General features: G+C 31.6%; 1 protein-coding gene across 1 annotated transcript in view; it reads right to left on the reverse strand.

Annotated features, from left to right (window-relative positions):
* Positions 1-4,056, reverse strand: part of LOC107443098 (neprilysin-2) — a 38,162-nt gene extending 34,106 nt beyond the window's left edge. The window contains exon 1 of the mRNA XM_087151628.1: positions 3,876-4,056. Within this exon, the coding sequence (XP_087007754.1) occupies positions 3,876-3,937 (62 nt within the window). The 5' untranslated portion in view covers positions 3,938-4,056. The remainder of the gene's footprint in view (positions 1-3,875) is intronic.
* Between the last annotated feature and the right edge of the window lie 16,247 nt (positions 4,057-20,303).

Consider the following 20,303-nt stretch of genomic DNA (forward strand, 5'->3'; position numbering starts at 1 on the left):
CTCGCCAATTTTGAAATAAACTAGTGGGATGCATGCTTTATGAGGAATAATTTTAGGGGGCAACATTCGTTTCGGCCCATAGAAGGTCGTGTGAGAGATAAAAAAATAATTCAATATATAGGAAAATTGGTATTTTATTACTTCAATGCAGAGTTATTGTAATTATCTCATACTCCAATTAATTTTGTGGTACTTTCACGTACTATATAATGCATATTTATTGTCAAAATTGATTTCGAAAATTTTATACATCTGCAGTTTTTCAGAAAAACCTGTTAGGTTAATTTTAAAAAAAAAAATTGAACATCAAATTATTTTTTTTTTCAAAAAATTTTTCAAATTAATTGGAGTATGCAATTGCAAATCAATTTATTAATTAATAATTAATTACTTAATTTGCTAATTAATTATTAATTAGCAAATTAATTAATTAACCAATTAATTACAATTTAATTGGAGTATGAGACAATTACAATAACTAATTGTTTGCATTGAAGTAATAAAATACCGATTTTTCTACATATGAATTATTTTTTATCTCTCACAGGACCTTCTATGGGCCGAAACGAATGTTGCCCCCTAAAATTATTCCTCATAAGGCATACATCCCACTAGTTTATTTCAAAATTGGCGAGTCACACTTCCCTAGTTTCCCTTGTTAGCCTATCTTTTCCGCACGAAGAATCTGTTAATTTTTTTTTTTAGATTTTCTTATATATTTTCTAATCAAAAAGATAGAATATAAGATGCAGTTATAATTTAAATAACAAAAGTCAATTTTTATAACATAATTTATTTTTTGAGAAATAAAGAATTTTTTTACGTAAATTAAGTTGAAAGATTTTTTTTTAAAATTTAATGATTTTTTTGCAAAGTCGAATAATAATAAGTATGGGTGCAAATGAGTGTGTGATTTAATAAAAATAATATTTACAGTAAAAAAGTAAAAAGTTGCGATTTAATCGAATAATATTAAATGTTATGAATGAGAAGAGTTTTTCATTACGAAGTTAATTTTAATTAGAATTAAGATCAGTTTTTACACTGTGTTGACAGATCGAAACTATTATAAAATTATCTTTCTTTATCTCCCCTTTTTTCAAAGAAATTATGTAGTTAAACTTATATTTTCATACATAATAAAATTCCATCGATATTTTTTCATCGTATATTTCGTGAATTTTGAATCAAAGATTTGTTTATTTCATAGCAAATAAAATTATAGTCTGTACGAAACATTAGCAATATGAAAAGAAAACAAATCGAAATAATATTTTTAAAAACCATGTTTTTGTAGTGGAGAATAATAGTTAAAAAACAAAAATTTGAAAAACGAAAAACGTAGGGCGCATGAAATATATAACAGTATGTGTACTCATGCTGTAATTGTATCTGAATGTGGAATATGTTTGAGTATATTCATGTGTATGTGGTTGTGCATGTGTATGAGTAAGAAAATGTGTATATGTACTGTTATGTATTTCATGCGCCCCACGTTTTTCGTTTTTCAAATTTTTGCTTTTTAATTATTATTCTCCACTACAAAAACGTGGTTTTTAGAAATATTATTTTTATTTTGATTTTTTTTTGTACTCACTTCCAAAATCTCAATTTTTTCACTCACTGTACACAAAACTTTTCAACTGACATGTGACACTAATTTGAAATAATCGAATCGACAACAAAAGACAATCGCGAAAATATTAATTTTTCTTTAATTTTATTTTACTTTGTATGTCTTTTTTTCTTCGTTTTCATGCATTGTCATCCACTTCTGAGTTATGTGCCAAATTTGAAGTCTGTAGCTAGTCTGGAAGTTAGTTTAAAATCGATTACAAAATTCCACCCGAACAGACATACACGAAGGCAAGTTGATATAAACGTAAAAAAAAAGTGCAATATTGAAAGTGTTAAAAAAAAAAGGTTATGATCTATAGCTTTAAATTTGAAACAAAGCTTTAAATTTTGAATTTGTTATCACCATATTTATTTCTACTTATTTTATATTCATTTATGTTTTGTTTTGTTTTTGCTGATTGCGTGTAATGTAAACAAACACATTTTTTTATTTTTTATAGTGGAATGAATTTGATTTCTTTCATTCAGATAACAGAGCAAATAAATCTCCATATTTCATTAACAGTTGGATTATCTTTTTTTTCTTTCTCTTATCTTCAAGGTTACCGAAGCCAACAAAATGGAAATAAGTATTAATATTGATTTAAATATTGATTGAATAAATATTGATTTTTTTAAACAAAAAAAGCGGATCTTATTATTATTTTTTCCAAAATATTAAAATGGCAAAAAAATTATAAACAAACACTTTAGTAGTCATTCGTCTTATTATGCGTTTTTAGAGTACTTGAAAAAAGAAAATTAGCTAAAGAAAAATTTGACACATCGGGAACCACAATTTAATATCTAAGTGAATAAATTGAAAATGACTAATAATTATTCACTGATTTTTACGTACCCTTCGATCTAAATCTGCACTTTTTTAAAAAATCAAAAAATAAGAAAAAAAAATATGGAAATTGGGAGCCACTAGTTAATATTTAAGCAAAGGACAAAAAAACTCGAATAAAACCTTGCAAATTATTACCAGGGAAAGCGAGATTGAAGAGAAAAAAATTATTTCAAAACCTCTTAAGTTTAATCCCGCAATCCAAACTGGTTTTGTTTTTTCCAATCTCGCCTTTGTCATTTGTGATTCCTCATAATTTGAAAACGCCTTTATTTTTTTTATCTTAATTTATGACCAGTATTGTGCGTCTCTTATTGTCTTAATTTTTTGTAAAGGGTTCTAAAATATCAGTAAAATATCACTCTGCATATGAGTCATTTACCTAGTAACGCAGAATATTATATAGTCAAGTTTTTTCTTCTTTTTTTTTAAAAAAAAGGGGGGGGGAAAGAATATAATTGTAAAATAAATACAATGAAAATGCGTAGCATAATCAAACACTTTCAAAAATATCACATATTGAGCCATAAAACCGGTACCTAGAATCCTAATATCACGTGAATATGCTGCAACCTGAAATAAGGTTTTAAATTGAACCATGTTTCCTTTTAGGTTGAATCAAGTGCAAGAAAAATTGATTTGCTCTATACTAGTGAGGTTTTCCATAGCATTTGTCTTAATGTTAACCATAACGACCTCATTTTCTATCCCTTAGCGATTTTAGGATCAGTTTTAAATATTCTAGCGCATGCGCTGTGAAACTCAAATAGTGATAGCGCTTAACTTACGAAAAACGATAAGGCTTTACAAACACTTTTTGTTCTTTACATTAAAAAACAATATAATTTTTGTGAGACATTAGTTAATATCAAAATTTAATCACAAGTAATTAATAATATCCCTTGGGGTCCTTTGGTTCCAAGTTGCCGATTGATAAATATTTCGCTTAGGCATTTTTTTTTTAAAATTTAATCCCCAGGTTTTAAATTTTACTATAGCTCAAGATCTCGATTTTTAAATGCAGTTTTGATATTTGAGTTCTTTTTCAATAGTTCAATCAAACACTGACACAAAAAGTACAAATGGTATAAATCAATTATAAGATAAATGTGTATCATAATTGTCATAGAATTCATTCGAGTAATATTTTTGTTCACTTAAGTATAAATAATAGTCCAAATAATTTGCGTAAGATTTAAAACTGTTTTTAACCAATAGGACCTAATTTTCAATTAGATTTGACAGGACCAACCTGAGAAGGATCAACTTTTCATGAAAAATTGCTTTCGACGTCGCAACTTTAGTTTTAACTTTAAAAAAATTCGATAAAAAGAAATAAACAAATCACTTTTTATAACATTGTAAGTAGACACCTCTGAGGAATATTTATAAAAAAAATTATACAAACTTGTCGTGTAATCTTGTTTTTTCATTTGGGCACATATCCATTGTTGTTCTCATGTTGTTCATTATTAGATAATTAATACGCAACTGAACAGCTACGCCAACAAATTATCAATTTTACTTTCTATTTCTATCCGAGTCTCAAATTATAATCACTTTCCGAAATCGAATAAAAAAAATAATAAATAAATTTCCTGATACAGGTGGTGGAATTTCTTGAGAGGCGGAGTTTGAGACGAACTAAAATCGGTACATAATAGTCCCAAGCCTTCGCGTTCTCCGCAAGTTGATAAATCTGTCAAACGCATCTGGTAAAAGATATGTTACAAGAAAATTAAGATTTCTATTAAAACGAGATAGGAGAATAAGAATCACATTTTATGAGTGAAAATGGCGATCTAATCTTCCCGACTCTTGAGGTTGTTCGGAGTCTTCTGATTCCGACTTCACAACCCTGGTTTTAACTCTTAAAAAATCGATAAAAAATAAAGTAAATAAAATACTTTTTATAGCTTTGCAAGTAATAAAGGTATAACATCTGAAAAATATGAATAAAAAAATTTTACTAACTTGTCGTGTTCTTTCAACTGTGCTCATATCCATTATTGTTCTCAAGTTGTAGTTGATAACACCGAACACAATTGAACATAGCATCAATTTTTGTGTTTCGATCCTATTCTCAAATTGTAATCACTTTTCGAAATCAAATTTAAAAAATAAACTCCATGAAGCAGGTGATGGAATTTCTAGAGAGGACTAGAGACAAACAAAAATCGAATGGATAAATTTCTTGAGACAAATTAAAATCGGTATATAATACGTAGTCCCTATCATTCGCTTTCTCTGTAAGCTCAAAATCCTGCGAAACACATCTAGTGAAAAAAAGTCAAAAGTAAATTGGGTATAGATTTCTATTTTAATTTATGAGTCAAAATGACTAGATTAAACGATCTGAATAATTTGGCTATTTGAATACCGTTTTCCCCTGTTCTGATATCTATAAAAAATGACTAAATAAAAACTCAAACTAAGGTTAAATAAAAAAGAATCATTAAAATAATAGAATCGAATTAATCAGCTTAGTTGGTTTATTGGTATTCTGAAGATCCAGTTAATATAAAAAGTATCAGAAAGCTTTTCATCATTTCTAACTAAACGAAATTCTAATAATTCTATCAATTAAGATGATTTTTATTTGATGACATCAGAACTAAAGTTATTTTTAGCAGGAAATACTTAAGACGATAAAACTCGAACTCCTTTGGTCTACATTTCTCAACAAAATCTATGTTCTTTTTTTTTCCGAAACGGTTTCCCTGTACTTTTCCACCAAAAACTCGGCCTAAATCAATAACTCCACAAACAGTTCCAAAAATATCGTCTGCTTTTTTAATCGAACTCGTTGTACTGCCTTTCATTGTTGCTTAAGTTAGCCTTTGTTTTTGATTACTGATTGTTTTTGATGATTTTTACAGTATTGAATCAGTATTGCAACTACAGATTCACATCTTCCAATGAAGTAGATTTGAATCAAAACCATTCATATGAATAATGAAAAGTGACGTCTTCGTAGGTAGATCGTGGCATCTGTCGATTCAGAAGCGTTACGTCGCTTTTAAGTATTCAATTAAATGTGATTAAAATTAAGCTCACCGGGTAAAAAATTTATTTCTTTTGAAGAAGACATGAAGAACCGCTTACCACCACTTTTATAGTGTTTTTCTTAGCATAACTTGAGCTTGTTCACTAAAGTGATCAATAACAAGAACTAGCCTGCTTATTTTAACATTTTGTGTTATCAAGTGTTGTCTTTCAGTCAACATTTTCAAGACGAGTATGATGAAAATACCACTAATTTTTAAGAGGACAACAGAAAAGTTCTTCATGAAAGATATGTGTTTGGCTTTATGAGTATTCACAAACTATTACACATCAATTGGCCTGTAAAATATTCCTACTTCAACTCCAAGGGACATATTGAAACAGGGAATAAAAATCATCATCCCACAATTAGGTGGTTTTGAGCGGTCCTCAGCGAAGCTTATTGTGGATGAAACGTACTTGTATAACCTTGCAGATTCACTGTATAAATAAATGGAGGTGTTAAGTTAAACAAAAAAAAATAATAATAATAATAATCAAAAACGTTTTCATTCTATGTTCAATAACTATTGAGGTGAACGAAAGCAAGGAAGTGGTTAAAATCATCACAAATAAGTTTATCTAGTGGTAGTGTATAGCATCCACAATTCGCTAAGCGATGTTTTTAAGATTCATTCTCAAAACAACAGGATTTATATAAATTTAATATAAAATCTGCTCTTCTCCTCTTGAATAATCATTGGTTTACCCTTGAAAAAGTTTCTTTTGTTCTTATTTTAACAAATTGCGAGTTCAATTTGCGAATTCGATTTAAATTAATTTCATTTTAAGGTAAGGGTCAATCATTACGGGGAATCCAAAAAGGATAATCCATAATCACTGCCCTTAATATACATTTTTAGAATTCTTGTCAAAATGAAAGCTAAAACATTAAAGCCTGCTTGAATGCCGGAGTAAACAGAAGATATGAAAGGAATTATTAAAAACATTTCCAAGTTTCACCAGACAAACAGGACATAATAAGAAAATAAAAAGAATACCACCATATAAAAAGAGATACACTAAAATATATTAATATGCAATGCGATCTAAACGGGGCTGCGAAAGCAGTTTCGGGACTTGCCGAGCATTTCGAGCAGGGTAATGGACTCCTACTTACATTATGAATGTCTTTAACAGATTGTAAATAAACAATAACATTTTAGTAAGAATGTTTCCCTAAAACGAAAGCAAATAAATAAAAATTATTAAAGCATGCCAAGTAATTTTATATTTTAAAAACATTAATCGTTTTGTTACTTCTAATCAATTTTACCTATTTTTTTAAAGTAGTAAAAAAAAAAATCTAATGTAAACACATGACAAAATGAAGAAAGTTACAAGAACGAATCCAATATAAAACTGTATTTAAAGATATGTAGTAACAATATAAATTTTTATTATGAACATGAAAAACTTTGACTAAAAAAAATGACCATATAAAAGAAAAGGTCTAAAGACAGGCTTTAATTTGTATTTTTAGAATCCTTATTAAAAGGGAAAATAAAAAAAAAATTCGCATTGGGTTTCTCTATATAATTTTAAGTGAAGGAAAAATAAAAAAACACCATGAAATCTGATAAATTACGGAAGTGGAAGGTGAAAGTAATAAAACATCAAAACAGTTTTAATTGGAAAAATCTTGAAGGTATTTCTGTTTTTCTACTCCAGATTACTGCTCATTCTTGTTCTGAGGTTTCTCAGATTTTATTGGCCTTCATGCATTTTTTTCTCTTGATTAAATGATAATTTGCGCCACTAATATGTTTTCCTTTTCGATAACGATTCCAAAAACAAATATTAAGGGTAGTCCTTATGGAATACCCTGAAAATGAAATTCCTTGTAACTGAAACGTGATAATGAATATTCTTAAAAAATTAATAATAAAAACCTACAAATTATAAAAATAAAATTTAAAATTGTAACAATGATAAACAAACATTAATAAACAAACATTTAATACGTTTTTGTTAAATGTATATAAGAATTCGATTAAAAAATCGTTATTATTATTATTTTTTTGTGAAAAATATTTTGTTTTTCTGTTTACAGTATGGTTTAAACAAACAAATAGTGGATAGTAAAATGAGTTAAAGAGATATTTTAAATAGCTAACGTTATAGTAAAATAATGAAATAATTCATTAAAAATGAATTCTTTAAAATTCTGACGTGCATTTGATAATAGCCACAAATTAATTAAATATTCAATTCTATAAAAAAATTCGAAATTTTTTCTAAAATTGCACTTCATATTTAATTAGTTCATAAAAAGTAGAATAAGTAACACCTCTGTTTGATAAGTTTTTTATTAGTAATATAAAACAAAATCATTTTCACTCTCGTAATGAAATGGCGTAATACTGAAACTATTAAAACACAGAAATAAGTTCAAAAATTCTATAAACAAACTAGAAATATATTGCACAATTATAAGAAATATTTAATCAGTTTATAATAAAGTAAAGTAGTAACATCATAAAATAATAAATGTCTGATAATTTTTTTAATTAAATAAAATAAAAAGTATTTACGCTGTCATACAGAAAGGATGCGTAGATAAAAACAAAACGTAATGTAAACTAAAGTAGATAATAAAAAAAAAGTTTTAGCACAGTTCATCTTTAAAAGTAAATCCAATAATATTCAATAGGACCTCATTGACCAATTCTAATCGTAGCTTTAGCACAGTTTATATCTACGCTTACATGCAAATCCAATGATATTCAATAAGACCTCGTTTACAAATACTAAACGTAGATAATAAAAACCAAAATTAGTTTTAGCACAGTTTATGTCCATGTTTACTAACAAATCCAATAATATTCAATAAGACTTCGTTGGCCAATACCGGTTTTTCCTTTTGAAATGTTTTCCATTCTTCAGTATTTTTTAAATGATCAAATTCTCTGCATACAAAATCAACAGATACTTTTTTTAATGTTGAATCGTACAAATCAGCAATGGCCAAAGTGGATAGCACATTATCATCAGACATAGCACATTGCAAGAACGTAAGACAGGCATTTTTTAAACTTGCCAATTGATACTGTTCAGCTGCTGACAAAAGATCACCAGCTGTCCGCGTACTATTCAACTTATCAATTTTGCCACAATAAATGAATTCCAACAAAATAGATAGCACATTGGGATCCATATCTTTAATGTGTATAACATTTTCTTCACTTTCTTTCATTCTGTGTTGGAACATAGCAGCAAATACTGGTGATCTAGATGACAGTATCACCTTATGAGCTTTGAACACTTCTTCACCACATTTTATATCTAAATCGGAAAAATACTGTTTCTCGTAAAGTTCACTTAAATCGTTTGTAAGTTCGCTTAGAATATTTTGACTGCTTTCACTAACGCCAGCTTCTAATGAATTATCGTTTGAGAACTTGAAATAGAAGAAGTTCTCTGGACTAACATACAAACTGAACTCACCGTTAAGGGTCATCCAAGAATATTCTTCAGCAGAATCAAATTTCACTTCTGAACTGATGGAATTGTTTCCCTTCTCGCAGACATGATTAAAGATCATATCTTTCATGTTCGGATGCTGTAGCGGACAAGATATGATTTTGATTTCCGCTAAAACCCGCCTAGGGAGGGCTTTGCATCTAAGAGTCATTTTAACTACATTTGAAAGGAAAGATATGTTTCGAAACGAACGGGATTTTTTGAGTTCTAACTTTTTTACTGGTTGAGCGCTCACAAACCAATCAACTCCTAAAATATTTTTAAATACTTTTTCTTTCGAATAAAAAATCTCGCCAACTGCAAAGCAGATGCGACTAGCATTAATTTTACAATCTTCCACCATTGTTAAATAATTTATGTTACAGATTTTATTCCTTTTAACTACAAGAAGAAATGCACAAACTATGAGTAATTCTTTACCGCAGTTGCAGAGTTCTATAACCCTGAAAAATTTCCTAAACTGAAACTTATAACTGACGTCATATAAATAGGTTTCATTCATTCTGTTTCTCATTTCGTAATTGTATTAATTCCGGAAGTCTTGAAATTAATTTATGCTGTTACATGCTCAAGAGACAGGAAGTTCTGTGTAAAAGATAACATTTTGAATACATATAAAAAAAAGTTTTGATAGCTTTATAGGGCATCAGCAGCGAAATGAATAGGATGAATCATTTGATAAAATATTGAAAGCTATCGTATTACATTACAACAAAATATTAGCGTTTTATTTGAGCAGATGAAAGATATTATTTTGAGTTGAATCTACATTTTACGATCCAAAGGAGTTTTCTCTCTTCCTTTTTAATATTTAAGATTTGAACACAATAAAAAGAGAAACAAAAACGCAATATAAATAAAATTATAATACAAATTTAACTAAGTGAATCAACTTATTAACAACCGCAATCAAAGCAGGATATAAAACTAGTAGTTTACTGCGTCTTATAATTATCAATTCCATGACTTTACCGATCAGGGCCCGGGCCCTGAAACAGGGCTGGTCCCGAGCAATAGTTCCCATATACAGGCATTTGACACGAAAGACATTATTTTTAATGCTAAGAGAATTAGCAAGAGAGAATTTATGGCCAGATTTAACTGTTTCAACGTTGAGTTTTATACAGTTTGTAACAATAAATTTTAAGAAATATGTTACTTACGTTCTTAGTAATTTTCCCTGACTAAAATAAATAAAAATATTAAAAATGAAATCAACCTATTTAGGATAGGAAGGTCATATTATGTGATACTGATTTATCACAAACAAAAAAATTAAAATATAAAAAAGTGGTAATAAGTTCGTTAGTCAGTTTAGAAAGTAGTATTATGTTTTAAAATCATAAAAATTTTCTAAAATCATTCTAAAAGAATAAAAATTTGAGTTTTATATTCTTTCTTATAAAATTTTGGGGAGTTTCTCTACCAAAAATTAATAAAAAACAAAGAAGTTTCACCACCACTTCCATTATTTTTTTGTGGTTCACATTAACCTCAAAAAAGCAACTGTATCAATAGGTTACAATAAATATTTCAGATATTTTGTTGAGCGTGAACAAAAAGAGTCTTTAAAGACATTAGATAATTTACATGCATTGAGAAATTTTTAAATATATATATATGTTAAATATATAAAATATATATATATATATATATATATATGTTAAATATATAAAATATATATATATATATATATATATATATATATATATATACACTGGTTATCATAAATTAAGGAAAATTCACAAAAATCGCGATAACTCAAGAAATTACACATGGAATTTTATGAAACTTACCCACAATATACAACACATAGTAAGGTATTAAACAACATAAAAAGAAATTATCAGACATTAATAGTAGTATAGAAATTAGCACATGTATAAAATAAACAAATTGGAAGTATCGGTTTGCAATAGAAAAAGTACCTTTAATATGGAATATGATTGCCTCTAGAAGCAATACAGCACAAACAGCGATGTGTGATGCTTTCAATTATGCGGTCTATCAGTTCAATAGGAAGTGAGAGCCATTGCTCTTGTAAAGCAGTTGCAAGCGTGGCAAGGGTCTGAGGGGGCGGATTGATGGCAGATACACGCCTCCCTAGAGCATCCCAAACGTGCTCGATAGGATTCAAGTCCGGGGATCGAGCTGGCCACTCCATGCGAGTAATTGTTTCCTGTTGAAGATAATCATCAACAATGCGAGCTCTGTGTGGTCTTGCATTATCGTCCTGTAACAGGAAGCAATCACCAATTGCCCCGGCATATGGGCGCACATAAGCATCAAGGATGTTGTCTCGATAAACCTGAGCATTCACGGTTCCCCTTGGAAAGACATGGAGGTATGTGCGCCCTCCTAAGGATATGCCTCCCCAAACACAGACACTGCCTCTTCCGTATGCATCTCTTTCACGGATGTTTGATGGATGATAACGGGTCCCAGGTTCTCTCCATATCAAATAACGTCTACTGTCACTTTCTAGACTAAACCTGGACTCATCCGTAAAGAGAACAGGCCTCCATTGATCTGACGTCCAGTGGACATGTTGTCGGGCCCACTGCAAACGGTCTCTCCTATGGCGTGATGTGAGCGGCACGCAAATGGCTGGTCGTCTCGCATACAGACCACCTTCGTGGAGCCTTCTGCGCACAGTTGACGTTGACACCAACCTTCCGGTGGCTGCAGCAAGAGAGGATCTAAGATGTGTCGGAGTAGCGGTTCTATTCCTGCGTGCACTTAATGTCAAATATCGGTCATCGGCACTGGTCGTAACAGTTGGCCGTCCTTGACTGAACCTCCTAGATGCCGAATCTGTGGTTTGAAATTGCCTCCAAAGTCTATGAACCACAGATGGACTCACATTTAGCCATCTGGCCACTTCTGATTGACTCTGCCCTGCCTCTAGTCTCCCGATGGCTCTCCATCGTAGTTCTTCAGGCAAATGATGCCTAGAGGTCATTATTACGAATGGGCTATCTCAGATTTTCAATGTCGCAATCACAGTAAAATTTGTGTGCTTTCTCTCAAACTTGGACTTTTATGCTCCAGGCAGATGACGTAAGCCGAGTGCAGCGCCACTAATTTGCATATTGCAATTTTACTCAGCTACTCTTAGTGGACAACATATGCAAATTTTGCACGGTTTGGCTTACTTTTGAAAGAGTTATCGCTATTTTTGTGATTTTTCCTTAATTTATGATAACCAGTGTATATATATATATGTAGGTTTCAATGCCATGGTGTAATATCTCAGCCGATTGCATTATTCTTTATCATGTAATACTGAAAAGAAATCATGTGATACTACTTCCTTGACATTGAGAGGCGCCATCCTGTCCCGAGGGGAAGTCCCGAAGGGAAACTCCCGAATTTGTAATTAACTCTTAACTTTATACCATAGAACACTCTAATTCTTAGTCACATCCGTTTTGGCGATCCTGCGAGAAGGCAGCTCTCGCCAAACATGTCACTGTTATATCCTTCCATCCTTTTATTTCTATTAAATTTTTATGTTTGTTAAATTATCGTCGTTATTTACTCCTATGCTGCACTAACTCCCACACATATACATATATATATATATATATATATATATATATATATATATATATTTAGTGGAAGTATTCCGGTGCCGCTCAGCGAAGGAAGTAGATGGTTTTTCAAGCATAATGTTCGATAACAAATCCTACAGCTTCTCGGCATCTTGAAAATGTCCGCATTTTGAATCTATTACCTCATTGAAGAATAAGCTTCAGAGACAATTAACAGCCACATGAAGAAACAAAAAGGAAAACGAAACAGCAATGTATAGAATTATTATTATTTTTTAATTATTGACCGCGGTTTCATGTGATCAGCTCAAAAACAAAGTGTTACAAGGTTCTTCATGATCTCCAACTTTGTGTACGTCATCATATCAGTCATTCTGTTGGCTTTAATGATTTTATACGGCCCAAAGAATTTCGGTCGCAATCTTTGTCCAGTTCCAAATTGAGTTCTTGCTATGGCCACCAGTTTACCTGGCTTGTATACACGGGCTGCTTTTCGACGTTTGTTGAAACTCCCGAATCTTTTGTATGTTCATTTCGATACTTGTTCTAAGAATCTCTTCCTCCAGTCTCTAGTGCTTCCTTTATTTTTAAATCAGTGTTGTCCTTTAATTTTACTCCAAGAAGGCGAAACTCGGAAGGCGGGAATTTCGTAGCTCTCGACTCTGTACTGTTCATGATTTTTTGTATTGAGGAAACATGCTTGTTGTACCATTTTCTGGGATATGATATGAACAGTTTTGAGAGCATAGGTAAGAGGGTTTTATGCATTATCTCTACCTGTCCGTTACCACGCGGATAACTGTTTTTTTCACCTGTTCGATACCTTCATCTTGACAATAAGTCTCAAATTCTGACGATGTAAACGCGGTATCCTTGTAAGTGATTACTCGTGCAGGGTCCCCAAAAGTGATCTGTTGAGTTTTAAGCGTATCTATTGCATATCTGCCAACATGGATGGGGAAAAAAATCCAGTAGATTTTACGAAATATAAATTTCATGATAATTGTTGCATAATGTACTAAATATTTTACGCATGGGGAATATTAGCGATTTTCATAGTTATCAAAAATAGAAAAACTGCAATATTTTCTAGTTATGACGGACATTAAATGAACTTGAAATGTTATGTATTATATTTACTGATAATTTTGAATAGTAATAGGTATTTAATTCATCAAAGATAATTAAAAAAGAAACTGAAGATTTTAGAATTTAAAAAAAAAAAAGTTAAATTGATCTGTTTAAATGAGGCTAGCTTTATTATATACATATAATACCTACTTGAATAATCAAGCAAGCAATAATCTGTGCAAAAAATCTATTTCAATGGGATAAATATTTTATAAAGGATATATATTTATTATACGTTATATATTTTTTCTTATTCAACTTCAGGGAATTTTCAAATGTACAATAACCAACAGTAAACAGGAGAAACTGGAAAAATCCAGTAGAGTTCGCAGCTATGCTATTGCATCTCGACTTGACGCTGATTTAGTTGGGTAAAACCAGACAAACTTGATGAAAGCATTCACCATGGCGAAACTGTTTATTGGTGGAAGGCATAGGACCAATGAAATCTATATGGTAGGCATCTAAGGGAATAGCATTTTTAGGTATCGGGTTCAAAAACCCTTATCTTTTTCCTGCCTTCCTGTTTACAAATGTGCATTCAATACATTTACTTACAACCTCTTCAACACATTTCTTCATATTCGGAAATCAATAGTTTCGTCTAAGTACATCAAGGTTTTTACTAATACAAAAATGTCATTGCCATGTGTGGCTTTGATAATGTCAGTTTCCATTAGTTGAGGAGCCACTAGCAAATAAGTATCATTCTCAAGTTTATGCGAAACATTATTTTTTACTACAAAGTCTTCTACTGGTTTATTTTCTAAAAGTTGTTTAATGGAGTTAACATATTTGTCATTTAACTGGTTAGTAACAATTTTAGAGGTTAATTCGTCACAAGTAATGACCATAATAGTACATCTACTCCGACAATCTACGTGTTTTATTTGTTTACCTCTGCGATGCACAATTTCATAGTCTAAGTCTTCCAAACATAGTGCCCACCCAGCAATTTTAAGAGTCAATTGCTTTTTACTTATAGTCTTTTGGAAAGCAGAACAGTCAGTTACTACTTTAAATTTATTTCTCACCAAATAATTTGTAAATTTTTTCAAATCCTCAACTATCAACAATACCTCAAGTTCCTAAATTGAATGAATTCTCATGAGGAGTGAATTGAATTGAATTGAATGAATTCTCATTTAATGTATAAGGTGAAGTTTGTTATCATCGAATTGCTGAAGAAGAATAGCACCATGCCCAAATTTACTCCCATCGGTAAGCAACTCAAGCAAATATATAGTACAGAATTTTCAGAAAGTTTTTGTTTTAAGGTTCGGAATGCTGCTTGTTGCACTGGGCCAAAATAAACTCATGTTTGTGAAAATTGCAACACCATGAAGGAATTGTCATAATTGAATGAAATTTAATACACAGTTGAGTGGTAGGGGTATAAATAAATGATTAAACTTTCATAGCAAACTAACAATAACAAGAGATCGAAATCAGTATTTTGTGTAGCCACCACGCGCCGCAATAAGTGAGGCCACACGACGTGGCATTGAGTCAAGCAAATTTTGAATATCTGTCTGAGGAAGAGCATTCCAAATTGTTTGTATGCGTACCCAAAGTTCGTCTGTAGAAGCAACAGGGAGAGGATCACGAGCGAGACGCCGACCAACGAAATCTCACACATGTTCAATCGGCGACATGTCCGGGGAATACGCAGGCCAAGGAAGAAGCTGTACCAGCCGCGATGCAAGAAAGGATTGAGCAGTCTTAGCAATATGAGGGCGGGCATCGTCCTGTTGAAATACAGCGCCTGCCAAGGCATGAAGGAAGGGAAAAGTTTGGGGCTCTAGAACTTCACTGGTGTACCGGTTGCTGTTCAGATTACCCACAATTCGTAGCAATTGAGATCGTCCATGATATGCTATGGCACCCCAGACCATAACTCCAGGTGTTCGTCCACTGTTGTGTTCACCGGTATAGCGTCTGACACCAATGCGGCCACCATAGTACCACAAATTAAAGAGGGATTCGTCAGAAAACACGACACGCTGCCAATCAGCACGCCAGTCCCTATGCTGATTGGCCCATTGTAGCCGCAGGCGGCGATGGTTTAGCGTGAGGGGGATCCTGTATAAAGGAGTCCTTGCTCGCAGTCTACGCTGCAGCAGACGTCCACGAATTGATGAAGCACACAATGAAACACCTGTAGCTATTGACCACTGTGCTGCCAGTTGTCTAGAGGGAGCCGTACGGTTCGTCAGCGCCATGCGGACCAGGTGTCTATCATCGCGAGCTGACGTGACATTTCGGGGTCCACTCCCGGATTTCCGAGTTGTCCGACACGCATCACTGTGCTGCTACTGCGCGATAAGACAATCCAGCTTTGCGAAGGCCGATAATTCTCCCCCGTCCTAACTCCGTAAGTTGTTGAAATCTCGCTCTCTTTCGTCGAAAAGGCATAAGTAACGACTGAGCTAACGTTTACTACTAGCAGATAACCACCGATAACCATACACGCCTCGCTACAGCAGTCTATTTATTCGGATACATCAGCCGTTCAGAGGGCGCTGCTTAGCATACGCCACGGGTCTGAAATTCTAATCATTTGCGTATCATGCTTTACTTTGAATTTCCTGAAAATTTCAGCCCACTCGCGTAAGTCCTTCATGGTGTTGCTTTTCACAAACATGAATTTAAAAGATACTGTTATCCCAAAATAAATCACTTAATGGTTTAACAATTAACGCAGTGATCTTGGTCTGTACAGTCCGCAAAAAAAAAAAGATATCACCCTGAATAACTTTCGTTCTAATGATCCGATTTTCACGAACTAAGTGTCAATCTTAATGGTTCCTGGGGGTGACCTCAAATATGCTAATTAATTAGTGCTAACTATTAATTAAGTTACGAAATCAGACACAAAAACGTACTTTCTCTGAATAAACATATATTTTTTTTTACATATTTGGAATCTAGACACTTGAATTAGGGGGGGTAGACAAAATTTTAAAACAATTGGGTCGTAAATTGGGTTGCAATAAAGGTTTATATATTTGGCGATAGTCCAGAAAACCGCCAAAAAAAGTCGCCTGCGCAAATAAATATTTTAAGATAACCCTTGACTGATTCAAAAGAGAAACGCTTAATTTTACTAGGTTGCTAGGCAACCAATTTCTGACTGTAAAAAAATTGAAATAATGTTTTGTGATTGCTCTGAGAGGTTTAATTAATAGTTAATAGAAAACACCTCGAAGTTTCTAGGCAATAGACAATTTTTAAGTTTATTTATGTCCAAAAAGCAAAATAAATAAATAAATAAATAAAATAAAAAATTATTTTAATCTCTTTTGAAAAGAAAATTTGAATCGATTTATAAGTTTTCAGAATTTAAATACATGAACTTTTTATCTGATATTATTTAGATTATGCTATTTTTGCTATGTTTATTCGAGGATTTCATACTAAAATCAAATTAACATAACTTATAATAGCTATATACAAAATTTTAGGGATAATGATTTTTACAGCTTTAATCGAGTCTTCTAGGCATGAAAGTTTGAAGAAAAAAAAAGTGCATGAAAAATAAAATGTAGATTGTATAGTAATTCTAATGCACATTCACAAGGTTTTCGGTAATTTCCGATTTCTTTTTTCTATAACTCAATGAATTGCTGAATGTTTAGTGGCATTTTAAAAACATTGAAATATGTTATGTTTAAGAATAAGATATTGAAATAATATGTTGCATATTGTATGATTCATTGTTTAAAAAATTGCTTCATTTTGCTAGATATTTACGTTACATGGTTTTCTTTGGATAAAGATGATTAGCAAATAGCATCCACATGTTTCGATACATTCTGAAACTTACGTTCGCAAATTCACCATAAAATGTCGCACAGCATATTCTTCAATTACGATAAGCTACATTTACCACCAAATACTGCTACTATGATTATTTTTGTTATATATATATCAGATATATATATATATATATATATATATATATATATATATATATATATATATCTGATATGATACTCTCTTTTTAAACAGAGCTCGTAAGGCCCTTAAGATACTGAAATGGGGGCACGAAAACTTAAAAGATTTTTTTTCCCTAATGCCCGCCTGTGTTAACATCAGTCAATTCAGGCATCTACAGGGCGACAGATATCTGTGTGGCCTAAGGATTCCTAACGAGCATCAAACATTCTCAAAATTAAGTGTTCATTCACTGGAAAATTTAGTGTTTATTCAATTTAAGAACTGTTCCTTCACTTGGTTATCTTACTACTTATTATTTAAACCACCAAAAGCTTAAAACAATATTATGTAAGTTATCTAAATTTTTTTTACATAATTTGCATTTAATAACAAATATGTCGACATGCATTTAATAACAAATACGTCATTTAGCTAAAATTACAAATTTTGAAATTTTTATGATTTTTTTTTAAAGGCAAGCTAAGCTTAAGTATTCCTTCACTGGTTAGTTTACCCTATAAGATTTTGAGAAATTTGCGATGTTGTGAGAGATGCTTAAAAATGTTGACTGCGTATTTTTATTAATATTTATAAAATATATATTCAAGAAATTGATGAATATTTTATTCCAAATTTATTCATTCGTATGTATATTATTGAAATTTTATCAGTTATTGAGAAAAAAAAAATAATAATCACATTAAAGAAGCACAATCTGTTGTTTAATCATATTCTATCAGAAGCATGCTTTTATAAAACTCCACATTCTCTGAATAAAATGTATTTTATTCAATAAAATGTTTTATTCAAATTTCTTTACTAAATTGCAAATAGAATTTTAGACGACTAAAGAAGAAACATCGTATTTTATAGCTTAGAAAAATAAAAATGAAAAGATAAGCAAACGATTATTAGCGAAAAAAATATGAATGAAATTTTATGCTAAGCGCGCGAAGTCAAGTTCCTCGCAAGTTTATCACATTTTAATATTAATCGCTCCATTTAATCATTTCTTCATTGTCGCCAAATTATTTTTTTAAAAATAATTAATTTTAATTTTTCTCAGCTTCTAATAAATAAAAACAGTTGAAACTTTAGATTTTTCAATTGAAAAATATGTAGATTAATATGGTATAAAAAAATTCCTACCTTATAATTCAAAAATTTTTCATCCTTAATTTAATTAAATAATAAAAAATAATTAACAATTATTAAAAATTATTTTTTTCGTGAAATTATCTTTGGGTAAATGAGTTTTATGACTGGGTGAAATTTTCTTCGAATTGCTTTATTAGTTTTTAAAATATGACTAAAAACGTAAAAAGTGAAATTAACATTAAGGGGTACGAACTTTGGATCGCTCTCCTGACCAAACTATGGGGACCATATTTCCCAGATTGCGGCTACCCCCTATATTTTGAAGGTTAAGAATCCAAATATGTAAGAAAAAATATATGTTTATTCAGAGAAAGTACGTTTTTGTGTCTGATTTCGTAACTTAATTAATAGTTAGCACTAATTAATTAGCATATTTGAGGTCACCCCCAGGAACCATTAAGATTAACACTTAGTTCGTGAAAATCCGATCATTAGAACGAAAGTTATTCAGGGTGATATCTTTTTTTTTTTGCCGACTGTACACCAGCATGGTTTAGTGTCTTACTCAATTAAAAGTTGAATTATTTAATGATCAGGTAGAACAATAGGGCATTGAAAGTCCTCGTTGTTTTCACTAAGCACTAGGCGAGTTTTGACTGTCAGTACTACACCCTCGTCTCCCTAAAATTTCATATTTATTCCTGATCTTATCTGACCACTAACTTTGAATCATCTTCATTAAACACAGTTCAGCACTTTGAAATTCTTCTTTGTTCCTTCAATCTTCTCTTGAACTTTACGAGAGTTGACACAGAAACGGAGAATCCACGCTATCATCCGTACTAGCATTGGGTATTTCGAAAAGTGAAAGAATCTTTGACTTACATCTTCTTTCTGTATACTTGCTGAGCTCGTCACTATCTTCCTGCATTCTTTCAGCGCTTCCTGCCGACACGACAAGCTCCTTTCCAGTCATAACTCTCCATCTTCTCGTAACCACAAAGGACGGTCTCACCATTTGTGTCTGAGAAGGGTCGGACCAATTACAGGAACAAGATGGTAGATCTGCAAGGTTTACTTCTCCACGTATATTTCTCCAAGCGTTGATATCCGTCAGCTCTCATAGTTCCTTCACTCCATTACCGACAAAAGTATTTCAAGGTTCTTGTTTCTTAATCTATGCTAACGGAACCATAGAGTCACGCCAAAAGAAAGTCCTGAGCGGCAACTTTAGAGATTTTTTTGGATAGATTTATATAATTACGCTGGATTTCACAGCCAACAGATTGATGAAAACTTCTCATTGATCTTCACATCGCAAGAATGCGCAACAAGCATAAGCAAACATTGATGCACCTGACAAAATGTATAAAGTTACATTATTGAGTTTTCCTCGAAACATTCTTCTTGGAATCAGTTGGTCTTGATCAACTATGAAACCTCACTTTAAGATCTTCATTAAGTTCTTTGTCCCAACTCAATTTTCTCCTCCAGGATTCTTCCAGAATTAATTTTAGAATAGGCATTGCGAGATTAGAAAATACTATTGGATCGTATACGCTGTTAACGAAAAAGCATTTTACGCT

The sequence above is a fragment of the Parasteatoda tepidariorum genome, chromosome 9, assembly GCF_982258835.1.
Source record: "Parasteatoda tepidariorum strain Cologne lab strain chromosome 9, Ptep-v5.0, whole genome shotgun sequence".
Taxonomy (NCBI): domain Eukaryota; kingdom Metazoa; phylum Arthropoda; class Arachnida; order Araneae; family Theridiidae; genus Parasteatoda; species Parasteatoda tepidariorum.